Raw genomic sequence first — 18,817 nt, forward strand, 5'->3', positions numbered from 1 at the left:
GCGAAATCCAGAATCGTCAATCTGCAGCGCCACCTCTCACCCTCTCACCCCTCCTCATATCCTCGAATTCCCACGACCTCGAAAACACACTCCTCGAGAATACACCCCTTCCAATCCCCTCAAAGCAACTCTTCTTTCAGCAACCACTGCGCCTCATCAATCTTTTTGACTTGCACGTCCTAACCACGACAACGACACGACACGACACGACACGACATTGTTTTTTTCTGCTTTCTTGCTTGATTACTCGCATACACCAAAGATCTTTCTCTGCTCGGCGTTCCGTTTGCTCTTTGATATTTTTTGTCGTTTCTAAGCTTTTGGAGCTTGTCTTATAGTTTTCATTTGATGATACTGGAGAGGAGGGGAGGTGATGCATAAACTGGTGTAGAGGGAAGAACAGAAGGAGGGAAGGAAGGAAGGAAGGAAGGAAGGAAGGAAGGAAGGAAGGAAGGAAGGAAGGAAGGAGGGAGGGAAGGAGGGAGGGAGGAACTTATAAGCTAAGTCTGTAACGTTCTACAATTACGGGATGAAATACCGTTTCTCTGATGGTGGAGATTGCGATGTTATGGAGAGGGAACGGACAATTTGTAATGGAGGAGATGAGGGAAAGGGAATAATGATGATAATGAACCAGATTGACTTTGACATTGAGGCGGAGATTGAGATAGAGATGAGCTTGATCAGTGACTGCGCTTGTACATAGATTTCTTTCATGAACGCAGACTTGTGCACTCACTGCCCCTTCCCTGGAGATTTCTGCTTGATGTGTAAACCCTCCCAAAAGGTTTTGTCCAGATTGAAGTCCCCAAGGCATACATGTTTCCCGCCTCAAAACTGTCCCCTAGGATTCACGAACGTCCAGCCTTACCTGCACTGTGATACCTCTCATCACATCTTCTGGCTGAACCTCAAAAAACTGCAGCGCCAGAAAAGAGACCAACTGGGAAAAGTCAAAACGAAAATAAAACTCCATGCATTCATTGGGTATCTAAGTCAAGAAAAGCCAAACCATTCTGATCATACATCTCTTACATATATATATCAACACATCTCACGAAGCTGGACCTTCCTTCTCCTCTCCAACTTCACCAGGTTCCTCAATAGCGCCCTCTTCCGACGCCGCATCTTCCGTCCTCGCTCTCTTCGACGCAGGTTCCTCTCTCTCCTCGAGCTCTTTCCGCTTCGATGTAGGTCCATCTCCATTCTCGACATGTCTCTTAGGCTGCTCATCTGTTCCCTCATCCCTGTAATTCTTCGGTGACACAAGAGAATCGCCATTGATTGATGGCGGGGAAATGATACTGCTTCCTTCCGAACCAGCCCTCCTTCTTGTCCGATCTAAATCTTCGCTGGATGATGTATACCCTGCATACGGCGTCTCGGCTTTGCGTAGTGGGTTATCACTCCAGAACTCATTCATGAATCCCACAGCCTGTATAATCTTATCCGGCGAACCACCTAGGACTTCCCACCAGGGCGCTCCAGTCTCCTCATCATCTGGAATTGTCTCCCCGTTGAATCTGATAGCAAAGTACAGGGCTCCAATCGCAATATCCTTCGGTGGCATAGCTAGACATATCATAGTCATCGCGCTATCATTGACGAATGCCCACGCCACATTCCGGATGTGTTTGTTGTCCTCGAAATTGAAGCTCTTCAGCGCATCGATCAGGTATCCATAGGGAATCTTGACTACCAGGTCGAATGTGAGGACTTCCAGCATTTGTTCCTCGTATAAAAGCATTGCGTCGCGCCACCTCCAGTATTCTTTTGACTGCTCGTCGATGATCAAGGAGGCGTTCTTTTGGGCAACTTTTGCGACTGCAATTACGATTTCTTTGGTTTTGCGGCAGCATTCTTCGGTTTTGGTGGCAAGGAAGAGGGATGTGGCTGCGAGGCTCTGTTCAAGAATTGTCAGTAAGAGTTGCCTTCATAGAGAATTGAAAGAGAATCGGAGATAGAGAGCCTGGAAAGTATTGTTCTGAACTGGATGTGCTTACGTAGTGATGTAACCCCCCCTTCTTCTCAACCATACTCCGGCGCATGTAAAACCGGTGAAAGAATGTACTCGCAACGCCTATCGTCATCTGCGGAAGCTTGAGAAGTATGCCGACTTGTATAATGAAATTGACGCCCTTCGCCCTCCGGCAACGCTCTTCCGCAGGATCTAAGCCATCGCACATCGAAGGGGTAGCTTTTAGCTCATCCGGCGTGAACAGCCATTGGCTGAGCTGGTCGACAGCCATTCTATCTGAAATAGGAAGAATCGCACTGGTATTTGGTCTCGGTGGTGGGGAGTTTCGAGAAAGTCGTGGTGGAGAAGGTACAGCGGGTGGAATGTTTCTGGCTATGGAGCTGGACGAGGAATATGTCGTTGGACCGTTCGAGGGCGCATCTGAAGTGAAGTTGTGTGGAGGGCGGTATCTTTCAACGGTGGTCATAGGGAGGAGGACTGAATTTGTTGGAGTGCTGGAGACTGAGTTCGTCGGGACAATGAGGACCTCGAAATCAAAGCTCCAGAGACTCGGAATGTTCCAAGATTTGATGACTAAGCATGACACTACGATCTGGGGATGCGGCTCTGCTAAATTTGGCGAAAACCAACAACATTTCTCCAGCCGCAATCATCGAGGCCTGTTAATTGTTCATGATGTGGTGGTGTATTGTCAGCGAGTTCTATCTCATTATGTACATGTTATAGATGGGCTGCCGATGATAGAGATAGTTGATGGGCGAGCAGTGTAGGCCAGTCTTTGAAATACACGGAGGCACGGACTGAGCAGGTTTTTAGGACTGAGCAGGTTTTTACTTTATTTCTTGCTCGAATTTTTTTCTTCTCCTTTAGGAATCTTGATTGAGGATAGAATCTACGGTCAATAGTTAAGCCTGAAGTGCAAAGGTTTGGGCTTCCTGTCGGACAGTTGCGGCCCGCGTCACAAAAGAATGTCGGACAACAGGAGTGGAATTAAACCTTCTATTAATGTTCTCTCACAGAGCGGTCCTCCTCGATAGAATACCACCAGCTATGTGACTCAGCATCAGTAACCGTCGCCGCTCATTGACAGTCTCATTGTTGGTAAGGCACTGCCCAGCCTCTTGTCCTCTGTTTCGGCCCGTCTACCTCAGGAATTCGTCTCATTGCTCTTAAATCATGACAATCTACTGATGCTGGCTGCGGTGGCAACGCTTCGATAGTGTCGTGTCCAACCTGTGGTAAAGAAGACCGGGGTTCCGTAGAGGCTTCTGCTCGCCAGACCAATCCGGCGTGAGCAACTCCATTGTGGAGATATTCCGGACTAGGGCTCACCCTGGCTGTTTGTTCGAGTTCGTTTGTGGTGATGGACTCCGATCTGTAGCATTCGGATGCTATATCCCTCTGGGATGCAAGAAGAGGACCGGTCAATGATGAGTCAGTGTCAGTACTGTCATCGACGAGAGTCTCTTGATCTGTAGTAGTTAGACACTTCAAATCGATGGAATTGTTGCCTTCCTTGCCATCCTTCTCCAGCTTTTCATCACAGTATTTCTGCCACAATATGTGGTCCCTATAGTCAAGCTCCGTTCTTCCAAGAGTGTCAAACCCCTCTTGAATATCACTGAAGTGCTCACAGGTGCTTTCCACGAGGACTTGGATGTCCTGTTCCATCTTTGATAAAGGCATCTGTCCGAACTCGCAAACCCTCTCTGAGAAGGCAGTGATTCGAGCTGAAGTTTCGAGATCAACGTTGGAGTGGAGTTGATCATCCATAGCCAATTGCAATTTCCCAAAGTTGCTCCATGCTGTGCTCATCGCCTTCTCAAAGTGGGTGTTGAATGTGTTCAAAGCATCATCAGATACTTGGCTGAACTTGACTGCTAAAGCAGAGACTTCTGATCGAAGGTACCGGTTCACTGCCTCTGAGCGTTCTAGATCTGCGAAGACATGATGTGTGGCGTTCAGCTCGTTTTGCAGCCGTTTGTTCTCGTCTTGCAGGATGGTAATGTTAATATTTTGTTGCCACAAACGCTCGTCGAGAAAATCATCAAAGGAATCTTGAGCTTTATCAGAATCACACGGCTGCGAATGATGTTCCACATAATTATCGTCTGAGTCACTCCCCTCTGACGTGTCAATGAGCTTGACGATGCGGCTCTTAGCAACATCCCCCTGTTGGAGCTGTGCGATCTCTCTTCTTATTTCCAACCGGAGCGTGTCGTATGCCCTATTGAGTTCCACTATTTTATCATTGAACTCAGTTCTCATAATGGTCTTCTCGATGTCCCCAGCTTTCCTTGTGACCTCGAGATTATGGCGAAGAATATCGCGTTCGTTACGTAGCCTAGCGGCATTGACACCATATTCATACAAGACTCTGCTCAGCCGAGTGTACTCCTTGTCGATGTTCTCCGCCTGGCTCAACACGGCATTGGCTTGGTACTCTCGCTCATCTTGCAGCATCTTGTTCTGCATCTTCAGCAATTTGTTGATCTCCTGGCCGTTCTTCAGACTTCTGTTCTCGTCGTTCAGCTGAACAATGCGCTTGACCAGGCAATCGGTGAACTCCTTGTCATTTTCTGGTCGGCCTTCGAGGAACTTGACGTTTGCACGTTCGATAATCCCGAGCAGCCTGTAAATGCTGTCAGTTATTGCTATGAAACTGGAGAAGTGGGTTCTTACTCCTCATTCCGAGCTGTAAGAGTGTCTGTTGCCTCACTCAAGCGCGTGTGTTCCGCCTCGAGTGTCCCAAGGTAGGTCAAAAAGCTGCTTGGATTCTTGTTGACCGATTCGGCCAAGGCCTCTGCCTGCAACAGAAAATTCGAACCTGAATATTCCATGTCTGATTCCATCTTCTGTGGAACGAAGTCTCTTTCGGTTTGTAAGCGTTTTTGGATGAAGATAATGAATGAAAGCACCGGTTTCGATCAAACAAGAATATGAATACTGGAGCTTTGGACGATGACGTTGGTGAACCGGAGTTGGATCGTCGATGAGGGTTGGAAATTCTCCTGCCTGCGAGACCACTTGTACCACTTGATTACAGGAAGGAAGTACCAACGCAATGAATTCAATTTCCCTGGGGCTACAATACAGGTAAACGAGGCTTCCTGAGGAAACTATCATAAAGTCGTTGCTTCCCCACAAACAGATCATGCTCTCACACCCCACTCTTTCCACATACTCCAACACACTTCGCTTCTTGTAGGCCAAACAAAGCCCTAGCTACGAACCTCAGTAATACTCAGATACGCCGCTCCAGAAAGATATACAAATTCCAGCGAGCTATTTTCCGTTGAAAAGGCCTTTACCATGCGCCTCCCGCATACTCAATAACAACATCCTCGCCTCCCAGTCCGCAACACTGCAAGTTGATTTATGTGCTCTGATTGTCATATGAATCTCTTTCTTCTTTTTGGCCGAGTTCATTGCAGCAGGATGATTGCCAAGTCTGTTACACTCCCAGACACAGCCTCCTGGCTTCTTCGAGAATGCTTGCTCACAGATTCGATATTCATGTGCGTAACGGCACGCAGTTGGTCCACCCCTATTGAAAAGTGCACAGCCGTCTCCATTCTCGTTGTTGTAATTGGGGCAGAGAGGGACGAATTCGCAGTTGACTCCCAAAGGGCATGGTTTGGCACTGGCGAGAGAGTATGGACAGATGCCGTACCATCGTGGTGGGAGAGATGCAACCAGGCTTTCGGGTGCTCCCCGTCCCTGTAATTGTATGCTTGGAAGCTGTATATTCCGCCAACTTTGTTGACCCCGCGACTGATCCTGGAATGGATCTTGTACCGCATACGAATCGTTGTGCGTAGTCGGCGTTGAAGGGGTGCCTTTATCCCAATCCTGGTCAGAGTTTCGGGTTTTGATTTGCTTTTCTGGGCTGCTGCTGATTTGTGGTATGAAGGTGTGCTTGTACAGGTTAGTATCTTCCTCCGGATGTATTCTAGGGATTGCTTGACAAGCTTACTGCATTTGGGTCCAGGCTCTTTGCTCCGTAGATGTCATCAACACTCCAGACAGAACGATCTGTTCCCTGTTCACTGTCCTCTTCGCTGTGTCTTGGCCCAATGCTATCATCCATCCCATCAGTGATCCACTGCTCCATTGGGACACCCATCGCCGGTCCTCCTCCAGTCTCCATGGCCGTGCCCTGCTCATTTCTAGCTCCAAGATCTGAACCAGGCTGTCCTTTTGTAGAAGCCAGCTGATTGTGTAGTGACTCGATGTATTTCCAAAGAATGGCTTGCTTAGCGCTGGCTACCCGAAACAAGTCCTCGTACCTACTTCGAGCAGCTTTGTGATCAATCCGAGTGTTCTCTAGATCTTCGGTAACAGATATCAATTCTGCAGATGTACGTGACAAGTCGACTCTCAGACAAGCACGCTCATTGAGCAGCTTCCGAATAGCTTCACAAATGCGTCTGGGGTTCTTGGCTACAGCGGCCTGTAGAGAGTCTGCATCGGTGAACAATGGATGGCTTGGGAAGGGTGAAGGCTCTCGTAGTGGATGCTGGGGGGGAGCTAGACTCCCTTCCTTCTGGTATACCTGAACAGCGGGCACTTCTTCTTCCTCAACTGTAGGCTCAGGTTCCATGGTAACCAATTCAAAGTCTGAACCTGCGTTGGCTTGGCGAGGGGTAACTGAGTCTAGCTAGGTCAGCCGGTGGTATTCTTTCAGAACCTAATCTACTCACTGATTCTGTCGTCATTTCCAACGTAGGCAACCATCGTCGATGACGTTAGTCTGGCGCATGCGTCTTGAACTGCAATCTTCGGCTCAGAATGCGGTGAGACTTCCTTATTACGCTTTTTTTGACCCATATTCGTTTTGGATCTTTGCTTCATTATACCTGTTCATAGAGCTGCTCGTTGAATCCGAGATATTGAGATCTCAATCTTTCTGTTTGGTCACGCCTGAGATCGAAAGTAAACAAAGTGCAGCATATGCTGGACTATTTTACCTCTCGTACTGCAAATGTGAAGCTAAAGCAGCATGTAGCGTCCCAGAAGCAACAAAGCGAATTGCGATATCTTTTATAAAGAAGGCGTGAGCTTTTGCGAGCTAGTCTGAGTTGCGACAGTGTTTGTCGTTGCGTGGGCTCGATGTCGGCTTGCTCAGAACGGCCTAGCGCATGAACGCGAGGAATTCCCTCAACGGCCAAACAAAACACACATTTGACAGGGGGCCGATAGTCTAGAGCGATAACTGTAATTAAGCGAGGAACACCCGAAAGCTTCCTGTCCCCTTATCTACTGTATCACATAGAATAACCTCTTGGAAGCTCTGTAAGGCTCACTGTAACGAGACTTTAAATAGCGAAAAATAGTGTTAACCCGAAGGCTGAAGGCGCAACGGCCTGAAAGCTCATTTAACCCTCGGGGAACTTTCGCCATCCCCTAAGCTGCCGTCCGAACACACCTTTTTAGGAGGGCCCAGCGTAGCGCATGTGCCCTGCAATGGTAGGCAGTGACGACAACCCGGGCGCCTCGCTTCAGCACTACGCCCTGCAAAAGTGTGTCAAGGGCAGCTGAGGGAATATCGCTTGCTGTTATTATAGACTCTGAGTTTGGGGAGTGGCATGTCATATCATGGGGACGTGTATCTGAAACGTGTCAAAGCCGATTTTGGGTTTTCGGCCTTGGAAGCAGGACGGCCCGTTCTTAGAAGCTTTCATCAATGGATAACAGCAGCCTTTCATCATTGCGTGCAGCATTCTGAACTCAGTGTACTCCTACGCTAGTCTTTCCCAATCAGACACTGTCCTATTTGCCACGATCTCCATGTCCACTGCCGTGGTCTCCCTAAGCAGCTATCTTTCACCATGGACGAATCCGGGAACAACGTCAGCTCCACAGATAATGACATTCCAGAGTGCTATCGCATACGCCCTTTCCCCGTGCAAGAGTTCACTTGGAAGCCAGAAAATCTAGGAAGTCATGATATCGACTTTAGTGTTGAGAGAGATTTTGATGCCTCCTGACATCCTTTCAGTGCTTTGAGCTGTCGAAAGACATGTTATATTCTCTGGAATTTTGAGTATCCATCTCTATGCAAGTCTCAAAATACAGACTATATATCGTCTTCGCGACGTTGTGATCATCAGCATATGTATGTAGCAAAGGAAGAAATAACTCACCAGGTATGAGCCATGTTTTCGGGCTTCATGTAATGATGCTGAGATTAGAATCACACCAAATCCACTAATTGGACCAAAGGATCACAATACCTAGCGCAAGCTGAATATGTCCAACTCTTACTACCTAGGTATACCGACTATTGTCACGTGCCTTTACACATCGTGACTGTGACACTGCAACCCATTGTTCCTCTGAAGTTATGAAGACAAGGGTGGTCTCGCTTAATTCTTAGCGCGAAATCACTCTGACAACAGCATCTGACGGAGTTCTCCTTCTCCTCGACATAAAAACGCCGGCGACGTTCTACACAGCTCTGACTTGCAAGACTGACGGCTGTTGACAGGCTTATCATCTTTAATGATGGCCACAGGAAAGTCGAAAAGCGCTATGACGCACCCACTCAGTTCCAGCACCTGCAAACCAGCTTCGCCGATCCAGAAGACTCTAAGACTAAGCCTGCTACAGCCAACCAATCTACTACTACCAGTTAATCCGCTCTTCCATCGCTCTCCTCAATGACAACTTTCTGATTTTCTGAATTGCATGAGAGACCCCTCATAGCCTTCAAATATTATTTCGAACTTGGATTCTACATTACTGATTTGCTGCTTGAGAGCTGATATATGGAATGGAGGCTTGGATGCGCTTGTGAAACTCGTCGTGGGTGATAGTGATCAAGATCGTCTAGAAATCAGTGATAGCATCATGTTAAGAAAGGCATGGGATTGTATGGGAGATTTCAAGAGGCGAGTGAAGGGTATTTGTTGAGATCAGGCGGGGAATGGAGCCGAGTCCAGGTTCCTGAATTGCAAAGTCGTTGCTCATTAGAAGGTAGCGGAGTTCTTCCGGAAGATTTCCAGCCGGTGAAGATCTGGTGTCTATCCTGGTAGCATGGCCATGAAAGGATTGGGAACCTATGCTCATTTCGGAGCATCGGCTTTGTTAGACTTTAGTGGAGCTGGTGTAGAGTAGCTTTTGGATTAGTTTGCGACGTTGCGTTCTATCTCGGTGAAGTAAACATAGAAGTGGAGTCAAAGTGATGAAATGTTGATCTGCTTTCATGTTTCATCCATGCCAGCACATATTTTTCATCACGAGAAACAGTAAAAGCTAATTGAGAATCTAGACTTCGTAACAGAATTTCCGAAAAAGATCTCTTTTGACTATCACGCGTATGGTCACGTTGGCAGACCAGCCGCGCACAAACCACTAGCCTTGACGCTAGTGGTTCGTTCCCCATTTTCTGCTGCGTCTATTTCTTGAAAGACTGCACTCTCCCATCTTCGATCCACCAAAGCAACAATGGAAGAAGGAATCGATATTCTTGCCGCGACAAGACGCTCAAGCTTGGCGTCCTCATCTGCAATGGCTTCGAACAGTGTTGGTGATATGGTTACTGGCTCTACTTCAGAAGACTCTGAAGTTCTCGCCTCTCAAGGTCCTGCCAGTCCATCTCTCTTAACTCCTGCACAAACCTCCCAAGCCATTCTTCAAGCTTTGACTTCAGCCTTAATACCCCCAGTACCAGCATATGGAGTTGGTAGAAGATCGCAACTGGGCCGCCATGTCAGACAGCGTCTTGAGCAGCCACGCTTCACTCTGTTTCCTAAGCTTCCTCTCGAGCTCCGACTGAACATTGTAGGTCACGTCTGCTCTTGTCATGCTATTGCTCTCTGGTGTAACTTTTGCTAACTATTCAATGATCTAGTGGGAGGCAACCATTCCTGAGACACTTGTCGTCCATGTCAAGGCTGATAAGTCGTTCAAGAAGGTGAAGACAAAAAGAGTCAAGGTTGATGGCAATAGTAAGGCTTTGACAGACCTACATGTAGCAGAATCTCTAATACGACCTAGAATTTATTGAAAACGTCAAAGTAGTCTTCAAGTAAGTCAAATACCTGAATGCTGTACAACCTTCATAGCATTTGATGTAACTATCCAGCCAGCCTTTGTGCAACAAATTGACAACAGGACGTAGGATTACGTTCACGCCAACTGCAACAAAAGTCGTGCTGCGGCCTCAGCCCTTCTATGGTGTGCTTCAGGCCAACAGTGAATCTCGTTCTGTTGCTGTTCTGATGCTACCTATGTAGGTTACTATTGCTCTATCTCCGAAAAAAAAATCTTTCTCTCTAATTGTCTAAAAAGTCGTCTTCGCTCACATGAAGAATATGGCGAAATCCGATTGAAGCCATCTTATATCCTCTCCATCCAGAACCTGACTAATCTGACCACTGACGTATGTATGGCAAATAAATTACGCTTGACAATCCCAGAAGAGTTAAAAAAGATCGAGAAAATTGGCTGGGTTCATGATCTTTCTCTCGGTCAAACACAGGTCACGGCAAACGCTTTTCGCAGCGACCCGCGGATTGGGCCCAATCATGTACCGTCTGTGTATGACTTGAAGTGTAATCCCCTTCACTTCCTAAAGGGATTGAAAGAGATAGTCCAAATCTGCAATGTCAATAAAAATATGTGGGATGGAGATGTCTCTGGATGCGACACTCTCATAGGCTATAGCCCGTTGTGGACCGAAGAACAAGTTGGTCATCACCTATTACCCGGCGTCGCTCTCCGAACGTCAAAAGCCCCCCTTGGAGCTCACCTGCTAACTTGGCTTTTTGCAGAGATTGACTTTTGAAAATGCTCTAACGTCAAAATTGAAGTGGGACAGATTGCTCGATGAGGGTCGGCAGCTGCGCCAATGGTCTTCATATCCTGAGAACAAAATCATCGCAGTTGACTGGCCAAGTGAAAAGCTTCTCTCTGCTCCTGCTGATCAACCCTCCCAGGGTTCTGGTGAGCAAAGCGACGAGCAATCCAACAAGCAATCCAACGAGGAACCAGACGACGAGCAATCTATTCACGATCGCCATGGCTACTGGTCTTCTGACGGATGGAGCGATGAAGATGGCTTCTGAGCAATGGTTCTGTGGTATCGGACTTGTGTGTCCAGGTTCTGCTAGCATACTTTGTTAAATGCGTACGCCGATGTCTATTTTACTTGCAAAGCACCTGGGATTCTCCGTGGTAGTTACAAGCGTTATTTCTTTGAGTTCTTCCAAATTGGGCACTCAATGCGAGATTCGCTTTACCGCGAAGCTCATTCATCATTTTGATGGATGCACGTAGCAAACGAAAATGAAAGTGCTTTTTGACACGTCCATAATTAGCAGTACCCAGGTTTTGTACTGTTTAAGTTAAGCATCACACCTGAATCTACTCGTGCTATCGTTAATACTCTGGCAAATACCTTCAGTGCCGAGTTTCTGATGGGGCACCCAACTTTAAATTTCAGGATCTCCCTCTCTCTAGCAACTGGTTTTTTGTAAAGAGTAGAATGGAGTATACATAGGGTAACTATCTCCTTCAGACTTTCGGTCCAGCCTTACCATCAGCTCTTTAAGTTAACGACGTGTCTTTTCGTAAGATTCGATAATGAAATGGGGAAGGGAGGAGGTTCTCCCGAAAGTCAACACAGCCTCGCTTACAACACCTCACGTGACCGGATCACCTTCGAATTGCAGCGGTGAAGAAAAGCGGACCGCACCAAACCAAATTTAACAGCCACAACCCCTCTCTCTAAACTCTTTCTCTTACTTTACAATCACAAAGCCCAAATACTCTATCCTCCCCTCTTCAGAAGCCTCAAAATTCTCACAATGGCAGCGATATGAAATGTCTGCAAGAAATCAGCCAATGCCGAAACGGTCCTCAAGAAATGCGGCAAATGCAGAGAAGTCTTCTAGTGCTCTGCAGACTGCCAAAAAGAGGATTGGAAATTCCATAAGAAGTCCTGTGGAAATCATGGTACGAAGACGACAAGATACGGAAATGTGAGGATGTAGCATTGCATGAAGGGAAGCTGGAGCTTATTATTTGGGACACACCTGCGAACCCGAATGAAGACTACAGTGAAGATTTGGGATGGGGAGCTTGTCTTGCTAACGAAGCTGGTGATTTGAAAAAGAAGTTCGAGGTATGCTCAGATATTCTTTGCAAACTTTTCCAAGTTGTGGTGTGTGCGAGACTTGACTGAAATGCGCAAAACTTTAGATGGAGTTTGGCGGTAGCGAGAAGAAATTCTTCGAGTATTGGCCACAGGGTTTTAGATGGACATGTTGCGGAACTCCTGGTGATCAGCTGTTTGGGTGTGATCATCACGGTAATGGGAAGATGCCCTGCTCTTGCGACTTTTGCAAGTGAGTTTCGCTTCTGTTCCCCCGAAAAAAATCGGATGCTGACAAGTTCAGGATGGGGAAACCACTCACTAAGAAGATCTATGATAACCGCTGCAAGTCTGCACATGGCAAAGGGTACGTGGAGGTTGAGAAACAGGATATTTCATTTTCCTGATACCTGTCGGTATTTACTAATCTTTTTACTAATCTGGACCCTGTAGACTCAACCTCCCACGAGGTCCAGATCCGCGAAGCTTCAATGCAGAGACAAGGGAACACAATGAGATGATGCGCAAGATGATGGGTATGGATTCTTGAAACGTCGAAGAACAAGTATTTAAATGTGGAAGAACAGGGGTGTGAGTCAAAGCATTTCATCTTACGCTGCACAGTTGGACTCTAGGACCGTGCTTATTTTTGCAGCTGGTTGTTCTGCAATTTAGTAAATGAAGAGACCTTCATGTATGACTAACCCATAATGAATTTCAGCGAGAGGCCAGATAGGCCTTCGTTACCGCAATCTCCATGTTCGGGTAAGAGATGTTGCGGAATCCGGGAATGAGCTCCGAATAATGTTGTAAGTGTGATGGTAGTATTTGACTTTCCCATCCAAGCCTCGGGGAATTTCATCAGATCCGTATTTTTCAACATTGACGAGCCTTTCAATACTTCCTCCATTGATGGGATCATTATGATCGCAGACAATTGTGATAGTCTTGACACTCGGGAATAATGACTTGAAGGTGACATGGCGTATGAGAACCGCTTGTGGATGTTTGAAGAGAGTCCTCCTGTTAGAATTAGCAATCTTTCTTGAAGAGTTTTGTGAGGAATATAAAGGCATCTTCAGAAAAGTTGCTAGAGACGAGGGAAATTGGATGTTTATAAACTCACAGGCTTTTCCCGCCATCTGCATTGTCACTCGTAAGCACGAGCGACAGGTTTTGAATAGAGCCTAGTGCGGAGAGCTTTTTGAAAATCATAAGTTCCGACTTGGTGATCTTTCCCCGTGTCAGTCATCTCACGTCTTCCAATCTTGGAGTAACCTGGCCAACTTACGTCATTTACCGCGTCCAAGAATACGTCCAAATTATCAATCACAACTATATCATCTGAGTGCATACGAATCTCTTTGCTGTTGTCCTCTGATAGCAGGTGGATAGGGTATGCCTTGATGGCAACATGTCGAGACTCCCAGCAAGCACTCAACATATTGATGTCGGCATCAGTGGTACTAAAGACCAAGCCATATTGTGACAGGTTGCAGAGGTGGAATCCTTTTTCACTGTTGTCATTGAAAACGATACTCTTGTCACGGACAAGGATTTCGCGGCCATGGATACACAGAACTCGACGAGCAGGAAGGGCGTGTTTCCCTAATTGAAACGGGGTGTGTTAGGAAGACTTGATTCAAGCTTTGGAGATGATACAAAGACAGCTGTCTTGAAGGTGATGGGACTTGCGTGCTGGTAAACTCCTCAATTGTCCATCACTGACAGATTATGAGTCTCAGCTCCAGTGGAAGCTCGCTGAACTTGGTGAAAGCAGTGGGTTGCTGCTGGGTTTGTCGGCGCGGAGCAGAATCAGCCCTTGGCAAGTTGGAAGCATTTTGATCTAACGATGGCGCAAGATCGGGAGGTTTGGCATCCTCGAGCTTCTGTCTATTGATTAGATCTTTCTCACAAAACAGCGTCATCGAGAGAGCTGCTCTTGTTACTCACAGCGATGTGATCAGCGATGAGAGGAGATCCTGCATGAAGGTGGCCCTCGTTCAGTGACGCGTTCTTCTCCATGCTCTCTTGGTTTCCATCTTCGACCAGCTTGGCTGCGTCCTCTGCCTTTCTGGCCTTCTCGCGAAGCTTGCGGATGTACCTGCGAACCATTTTGGCTGTTGAGCTAGTATCGCGGTGCTATGATATGAAAAAGGAAAGACGGTGTCGTCTGGAATGTATGAAGAATTGGCTTGGACAAGCACCGGCGTTGAGATGATTTGATTGCGTTGTTGGAAAGAGTTGGGTTGAGGTTGAGAGGCAGCGCGTGTGACTCGGAAGCCTGGGGAAGCAAAATAAACAAACCTGCTAGCGTATACTGGTAGGAGCTAGACCTGCAAAGGGGGACTTATCGCATAAGTCACCAATCGTTATTCACTCATTCATAATGGTGTTGTAGTTCAAACATGGAGTAATTAAAACCTGGTCAAGAACTTGAGACGTTTGCTTTCCTTGGAGGATGGTGCAGAAAGATGTGGATCATTTGGTTAGTCGATTTTCTAAATTTGATGAGTCTATGAATACAAGACTTCACTGACACGATGCAGATAGTTCTCATGCTTGTCGGTCTGAGTCTCCAGAGGACTTCATCTTCTCATGCTACAACATTAGAAAGTAGCTGCCAGGGAATATGTGAAGAATTGAGCTCGTGAAAGGACGATTACATAACTTGACGCGGATGCCTTCATGAATAGCGTAACATATTCTCTTAATCCATTTTCCTCATAAATTAACAATCTGTTAGAGGGGTATTCAGTATTATTGATCCCAAACATGTCCATAATTGGCTTTGGACGAGTATGTTTTGCCTCCTCTACTCTCCCACAACAGCGCCATCGTCCAACCTTACACATCAGAGGGCTAACACTAAATGAACCAGTTGACAAAGCATAATAATGTCAAACGCGTCATACCTTAGTATGGAATTTCCCATCTATTCGAACCCCGACAAATATAGCCAAAATGGCGATGATTGTGAGAAGACCTTTACCATATTTTTCAAGGTGTTAAACGAGCTTTAGGATTTGATATGGAAGATGGTGCTACACGATACAATGCTGCCAGGTGTTACGAGCAATGATCCTCAAGGCGTATCCTCCGTGGCTCCTATCAATTGGCTGGGAGAAGGAAATATATCACCAAACACGACATCATCGTCTGCAAAAATGTTTACGATCTTTCCTAATCTTCTTGATGTAAGTCGTCAAACACCAAGCTCTAGCCTCACTCCCTACTGTGTACAATGTCTAATCAAGTAGTAGAAGCCAGGTACGTCTCCGCAACTTCCCACGCCCCAGCTCTCTCACACGAGTTCAAAATTTCAGCCTCTACCCCAGCAATCCACATCTCTCCATCCGCAAATCCCTAACATGTTCCGTTAGCTCGCCCACATGGACCACGGTTAGTTGGAAGTCACGCTGAAATCGCTCCCAAACGCTTGTCCTGCTCTCCGAGGCGCCCAAGACAATTTCTCGTTATCTAAGTTAGAAAAGAAGGCTCCTGACGGAAACGATAATGCTGTGCAGCAGCTCCTCAATGAGGAGGCGAGAGAAGCGAGGATGTGTCTTTGAGGGTTGCACTTGGGTATGGGCTGTTTCCAAACACAGGGACGCCGAAGGTGTTGATTATATGGATATCTATCTAGTAGCAGGAAACACCATCTCAATCATCAAAGATCGCTCATCATAACGCCCATGCGATGCAAGAACCACATCTCCAAGCAAAAAAAAAAAGCAGAAGCCCTCAATGAGCCACATGTTCCAGACTCTAAAACTGCCACTGGTACACCTTCACACTGTTAATGATCCAGTACGCCTGCTGGAACGCAGCAGGGTTGGCCGCAACATAGTCAGCGCACTTGGCATACTTAGTCGGGTTATTCTTATAGCAGCTCGTCTGCTTCCAGAAATAATCCTGCCCAGCATAATTCCCACAGAAAGTAGTATCAAAAACAATATTATGCTCCCTGAAATGGTCGTTCATGATGCAGTTTCCTCCCTCAGTTGTGAATGATGGAGTTCCCCATGTCGAGGTATCTGGCTTGCCGCTCTTGATATTTGCTGGTACGGCGGTGGGAGGAAACGTCCACATCTTGATGAACTTGGTGGTCCATTCCATGGCTACGATTCCACCTCCATTGGCATTGAAGGAGGATCCGTAATTGCCGTTTCCGGTGGTTGTTGCTGCACAGCCTTGGTTCACACTCTGAGTTGTTCCGAACGGACCAGTGGTCGCTGTATCGTCGCAGTTGTACGAGGATGTGAAAGAGGTCTGACGGACGCCTACTCTGTTTCCTGGGATTGTGCATACGGATGAGTGGTCGGTGTGCAAGGCGTGCAGACTTTGTGTGTTCTCGTTGATGTTCTCGAATATATCGATCTCACCCCATCTGGGGTAGTTGTCATGACTTACGGTCCAGCTATGCCTGTTAGCGGATCGTCAGGTACCGGACTTGGCAGAACTTACAAGGCTGGCCAGACTCCACACGCTTGTTGTGGTACGTGGTACAAGTCGGCGATGAACATGCCTCGGGTGTACTTCTTCTTGGACTCGATTCTGACACTTGCACGTCCGCGATTTGTGGCGCTCTGAACTGGTGATAGGACCTTTGCGGAATCTACTCCCATATATGATCGCTTTGCTGTTGGATTGTATCCGATCAGTCCTTTGGAAAGCGCTGCAGCTTGAGTTTGGTAGTCGACGAATCCTCCAGTTGGGTCATTTACCTTTACAACGAATCAGTCATTGTTCATGCCACATTCCCGGGACGAAGTTCTTACAGTGATGAAGTCAAAGTTGTTATAAAAATTGGGCCCGGAGAAATCATCCACCAACAAGTATTGAGCGGCATCGACCTGAGCAGAGAGAGCCAGAGCCAGAACGGCCGCCTTGACCAAGGAAGTCATGATCAAAAGTATTAGAAAGACGAGAGAATAACGAGTGACTAGACGTATAGACGTCAAATATAAACCAAGGCGCGGGGCTCAGAACGAGTGATGAGTGACAAAGACCGAGGTCGTCAGGACAAGCCACTAGATATGGGCGGCAGCCATCCTTTTGTTCACCACCTTTCAACTCCCCAACTCGGTGTGAACTGTGACATCGGCCCAACCCCTAGCTAGACCGTTGGTCGTATTGATGACTATGTGGCAAAGCAAGGCAATAAATACACATCTGGAATGGTGGCTCTTTGCGGCGCAGGCTTCTAGAGGCATCGCTTGATCCCGTGGATGACTTCTGGACGGCTTTGCTGGTGTCCTGTACGGATGCAGAAGCTGAACCGAGCGGATATATGAAGTGTGGAAATGAGTTCCCAGCAAGGCGGGAGCGGCTTGACCCTTATTTGGACTAAGACGAGCCGAACCCCTGAATGCCACATCTACGCGAGTCCGCTTCCAGCTCAAGGCGCGACGCCCAAAATAGCCACTACGCCCAAAATAGCCACTCGAGCAGATCAGACGATTTGCAAGATAGCACGAAGTGATGATGCTTAGAAATTGTGACTATGGCTCGGTTGAAATCTATTAAGCGATCAAGGATTCCTTGGGTGTGCGGATAAAGTACCCGTGGTGCACGATTTATGTTGTTGTAAGCAAGAAAATATGGATTCGCTTACTATCTTCAACTAGGGGTTCATCGATCCCAGTCCAGATGCAGGTACGAGTCCAGGGTCCCGGCCACTGGCCAAAAACTTGCAAGTTTTGACTCCGATAGGTATCAAACAATTCTCAACCATTTGATCAGAGCAACAACTTGACATGGAGAAGAGCAACTAGATGTGTTCTCATGGAGAGAATAGACCGACACTGAAATATCATTCAAAGCGAATAGAGGGAAGGGAATGTGAATGCGATGAAGACCTCGAGGCATGCATAAATCCAGATCTGACAACCCCTGCAAAACCCTATCGCCGGCGAGCGGGAATAAGCATCTGACACGGTGATCCGGCCGTGCATCCGAAAGTCTCTTCGACACCTTGACAAAATAGACTTTACGGAAGATACAGTAACGACTTCAAGCTACTGTAAGCCTATAGATGATTTGTATCATCGTGAATTGTTCACGAGCAAACCAGTTATCCTCACTCGAAGGCTGGAACGCCGGCAAAATTATCCAGCTGGCAATATTCGAGCAGAATACCCGCCACGGAGATGTCTTCTCATTGGGACTAGCTCGAAAATGAGTAATCAGACCCCTTTAACTCCAACTTAGGAATCTCGGAATCATAATTCAACTTAAGAAGTCCACAGATATTAATGTTTATCCGTGTCTGACATCTTGCTGCAATTTTTTTTTGGCTACGCCTTCGCCATACATTGTGCCACGAGATCACTGTTCTTAACTTGCAGGGGAAACTTCCTAAGACCATGCACCTCGCGCAGAAACCTCGTATTTGTCTGACAGCCAAGGCTCAAATCTTATCTATGCTTTCAATCGCCGCCTTCGAACGCGAGAGGCTATCGACCGGAATCTGCAAGGGTATAGGTTGGACATGTAGATGTCTGCATCGAGGGCAAAAGATTATACATCAAGAAAACAAAACATTTACCCAGCCAATACCCTCTCGATCCTGAAGATTTAGAACCTCTAGTCCTACACTTAGAGAAATATTTGCTGCTTCTGATATCAAGCACCGAAACCCCACCAAAAGGGAGGTTACACACACCTGTCTCTCGCGCAATTTCCCATCAAAGGTCCTCCTCATCGCGAGTCCATTGTACGATTTTGATTTGAAGATC

At 47.0% G+C, this 18,817-nt stretch overlaps 7 protein-coding genes across 7 annotated transcripts; 2 read left to right on the top strand and 5 right to left on the bottom strand.

Moving 5' to 3' along the window:
• Positions 1-444: 444 nt before the first annotated feature.
• On the bottom strand, positions 445-2,488 carry ONS95_005231 (uncharacterized protein). Its single transcript, XM_058498631.1, has 2 exons — positions 2,004-2,488; positions 445-1,903 (listed from the first exon to the last, which is right to left on the bottom strand). The coding sequence occupies exons 1-2, from the start codon at positions 2,442-2,444 to the stop codon at positions 1,055-1,057; spliced, it is 1,290 nt and encodes a 429-aa protein (XP_058352145.1). The 5' UTR covers positions 2,445-2,488; the 3' UTR covers positions 445-1,054.
• ONS95_005232 (uncharacterized protein) lies at positions 2,473-4,830 on the bottom strand (the record flags this gene model as incomplete). Its single annotated transcript, XM_058498632.1, has 2 exons — positions 2,473-4,610; positions 4,661-4,830. 2 exons carry the CDS (start codon positions 4,828-4,830, stop codon positions 3,071-3,073), a joined length of 1,710 nt encoding a protein of 569 aa, XP_058352146.1. The 3' UTR covers positions 2,473-3,070.
• A 210-nt stretch (positions 4,831-5,040) lies between these two features.
• ONS95_005233 (uncharacterized protein) lies at positions 5,041-7,104 on the bottom strand. The gene is made up of 3 exons (XM_058498633.1): positions 6,682-7,104; positions 5,955-6,634; positions 5,041-5,896 (listed from the first exon to the last, which is right to left on the bottom strand). The coding sequence occupies exons 1-3, from the start codon at positions 6,830-6,832 to the stop codon at positions 5,264-5,266; spliced, it is 1,464 nt and encodes a 487-aa protein (XP_058352147.1). The 5' UTR covers positions 6,833-7,104; the 3' UTR covers positions 5,041-5,263.
• A 2,323-nt stretch (positions 7,105-9,427) lies between these two features.
• Positions 9,428-11,049, top strand: ONS95_005234 (uncharacterized protein; the record flags this gene model as incomplete). The annotated part of the gene is made up of 6 exons (XM_058498634.1): positions 9,428-9,763; positions 9,834-9,930; positions 9,980-10,010; positions 10,104-10,214; positions 10,274-10,670; positions 10,756-11,049. 6 exons carry the CDS (start codon positions 9,428-9,430, stop codon positions 11,047-11,049), a joined length of 1,266 nt encoding a protein of 421 aa, XP_058352148.1.
• A 1,135-nt stretch (positions 11,050-12,184) lies between these two features.
• Positions 12,185-12,627, top strand: ONS95_005235 (uncharacterized protein; the record flags this gene model as incomplete). The annotated part of the gene is made up of 3 exons (XM_058498635.1): positions 12,185-12,330; positions 12,382-12,444; positions 12,531-12,627. The coding sequence occupies 3 exons, from the start codon at positions 12,185-12,187 to the stop codon at positions 12,625-12,627; spliced, it is 306 nt and encodes a 101-aa protein (XP_058352149.1).
• A 193-nt stretch (positions 12,628-12,820) lies between these two features.
• Positions 12,821-14,192, bottom strand: ONS95_005236 (uncharacterized protein; the record flags this gene model as incomplete). Its single annotated transcript, XM_058498636.1, has 5 exons — positions 12,821-13,100; positions 13,204-13,310; positions 13,369-13,685; positions 13,807-13,966; positions 14,031-14,192. The coding sequence occupies 5 exons, from the start codon at positions 14,190-14,192 to the stop codon at positions 12,821-12,823; spliced, it is 1,026 nt and encodes a 341-aa protein (XP_058352150.1).
• A 1,007-nt stretch (positions 14,193-15,199) lies between these two features.
• Positions 15,200-16,984, bottom strand: ONS95_005237 (uncharacterized protein; the record flags this gene model as incomplete). Its single annotated transcript, XM_058498637.1, has 3 exons — positions 15,200-16,497; positions 16,545-16,804; positions 16,859-16,984. 3 exons carry the CDS (start codon positions 16,982-16,984, stop codon positions 15,846-15,848), a joined length of 1,038 nt encoding a protein of 345 aa, XP_058352151.1. The 3' UTR covers positions 15,200-15,845.
• Positions 16,985-18,817: the final 1,833 nt, after the last annotated feature.

The sequence above is a fragment of the Cadophora gregata genome, assembly GCF_030347475.1.
Source record: "Cadophora gregata isolate MNR1 chromosome Unknown scaffold_15, whole genome shotgun sequence".
Taxonomy (NCBI): Eukaryota; Fungi; Ascomycota; class Leotiomycetes; order Helotiales; family Ploettnerulaceae; genus Cadophora; species Cadophora gregata.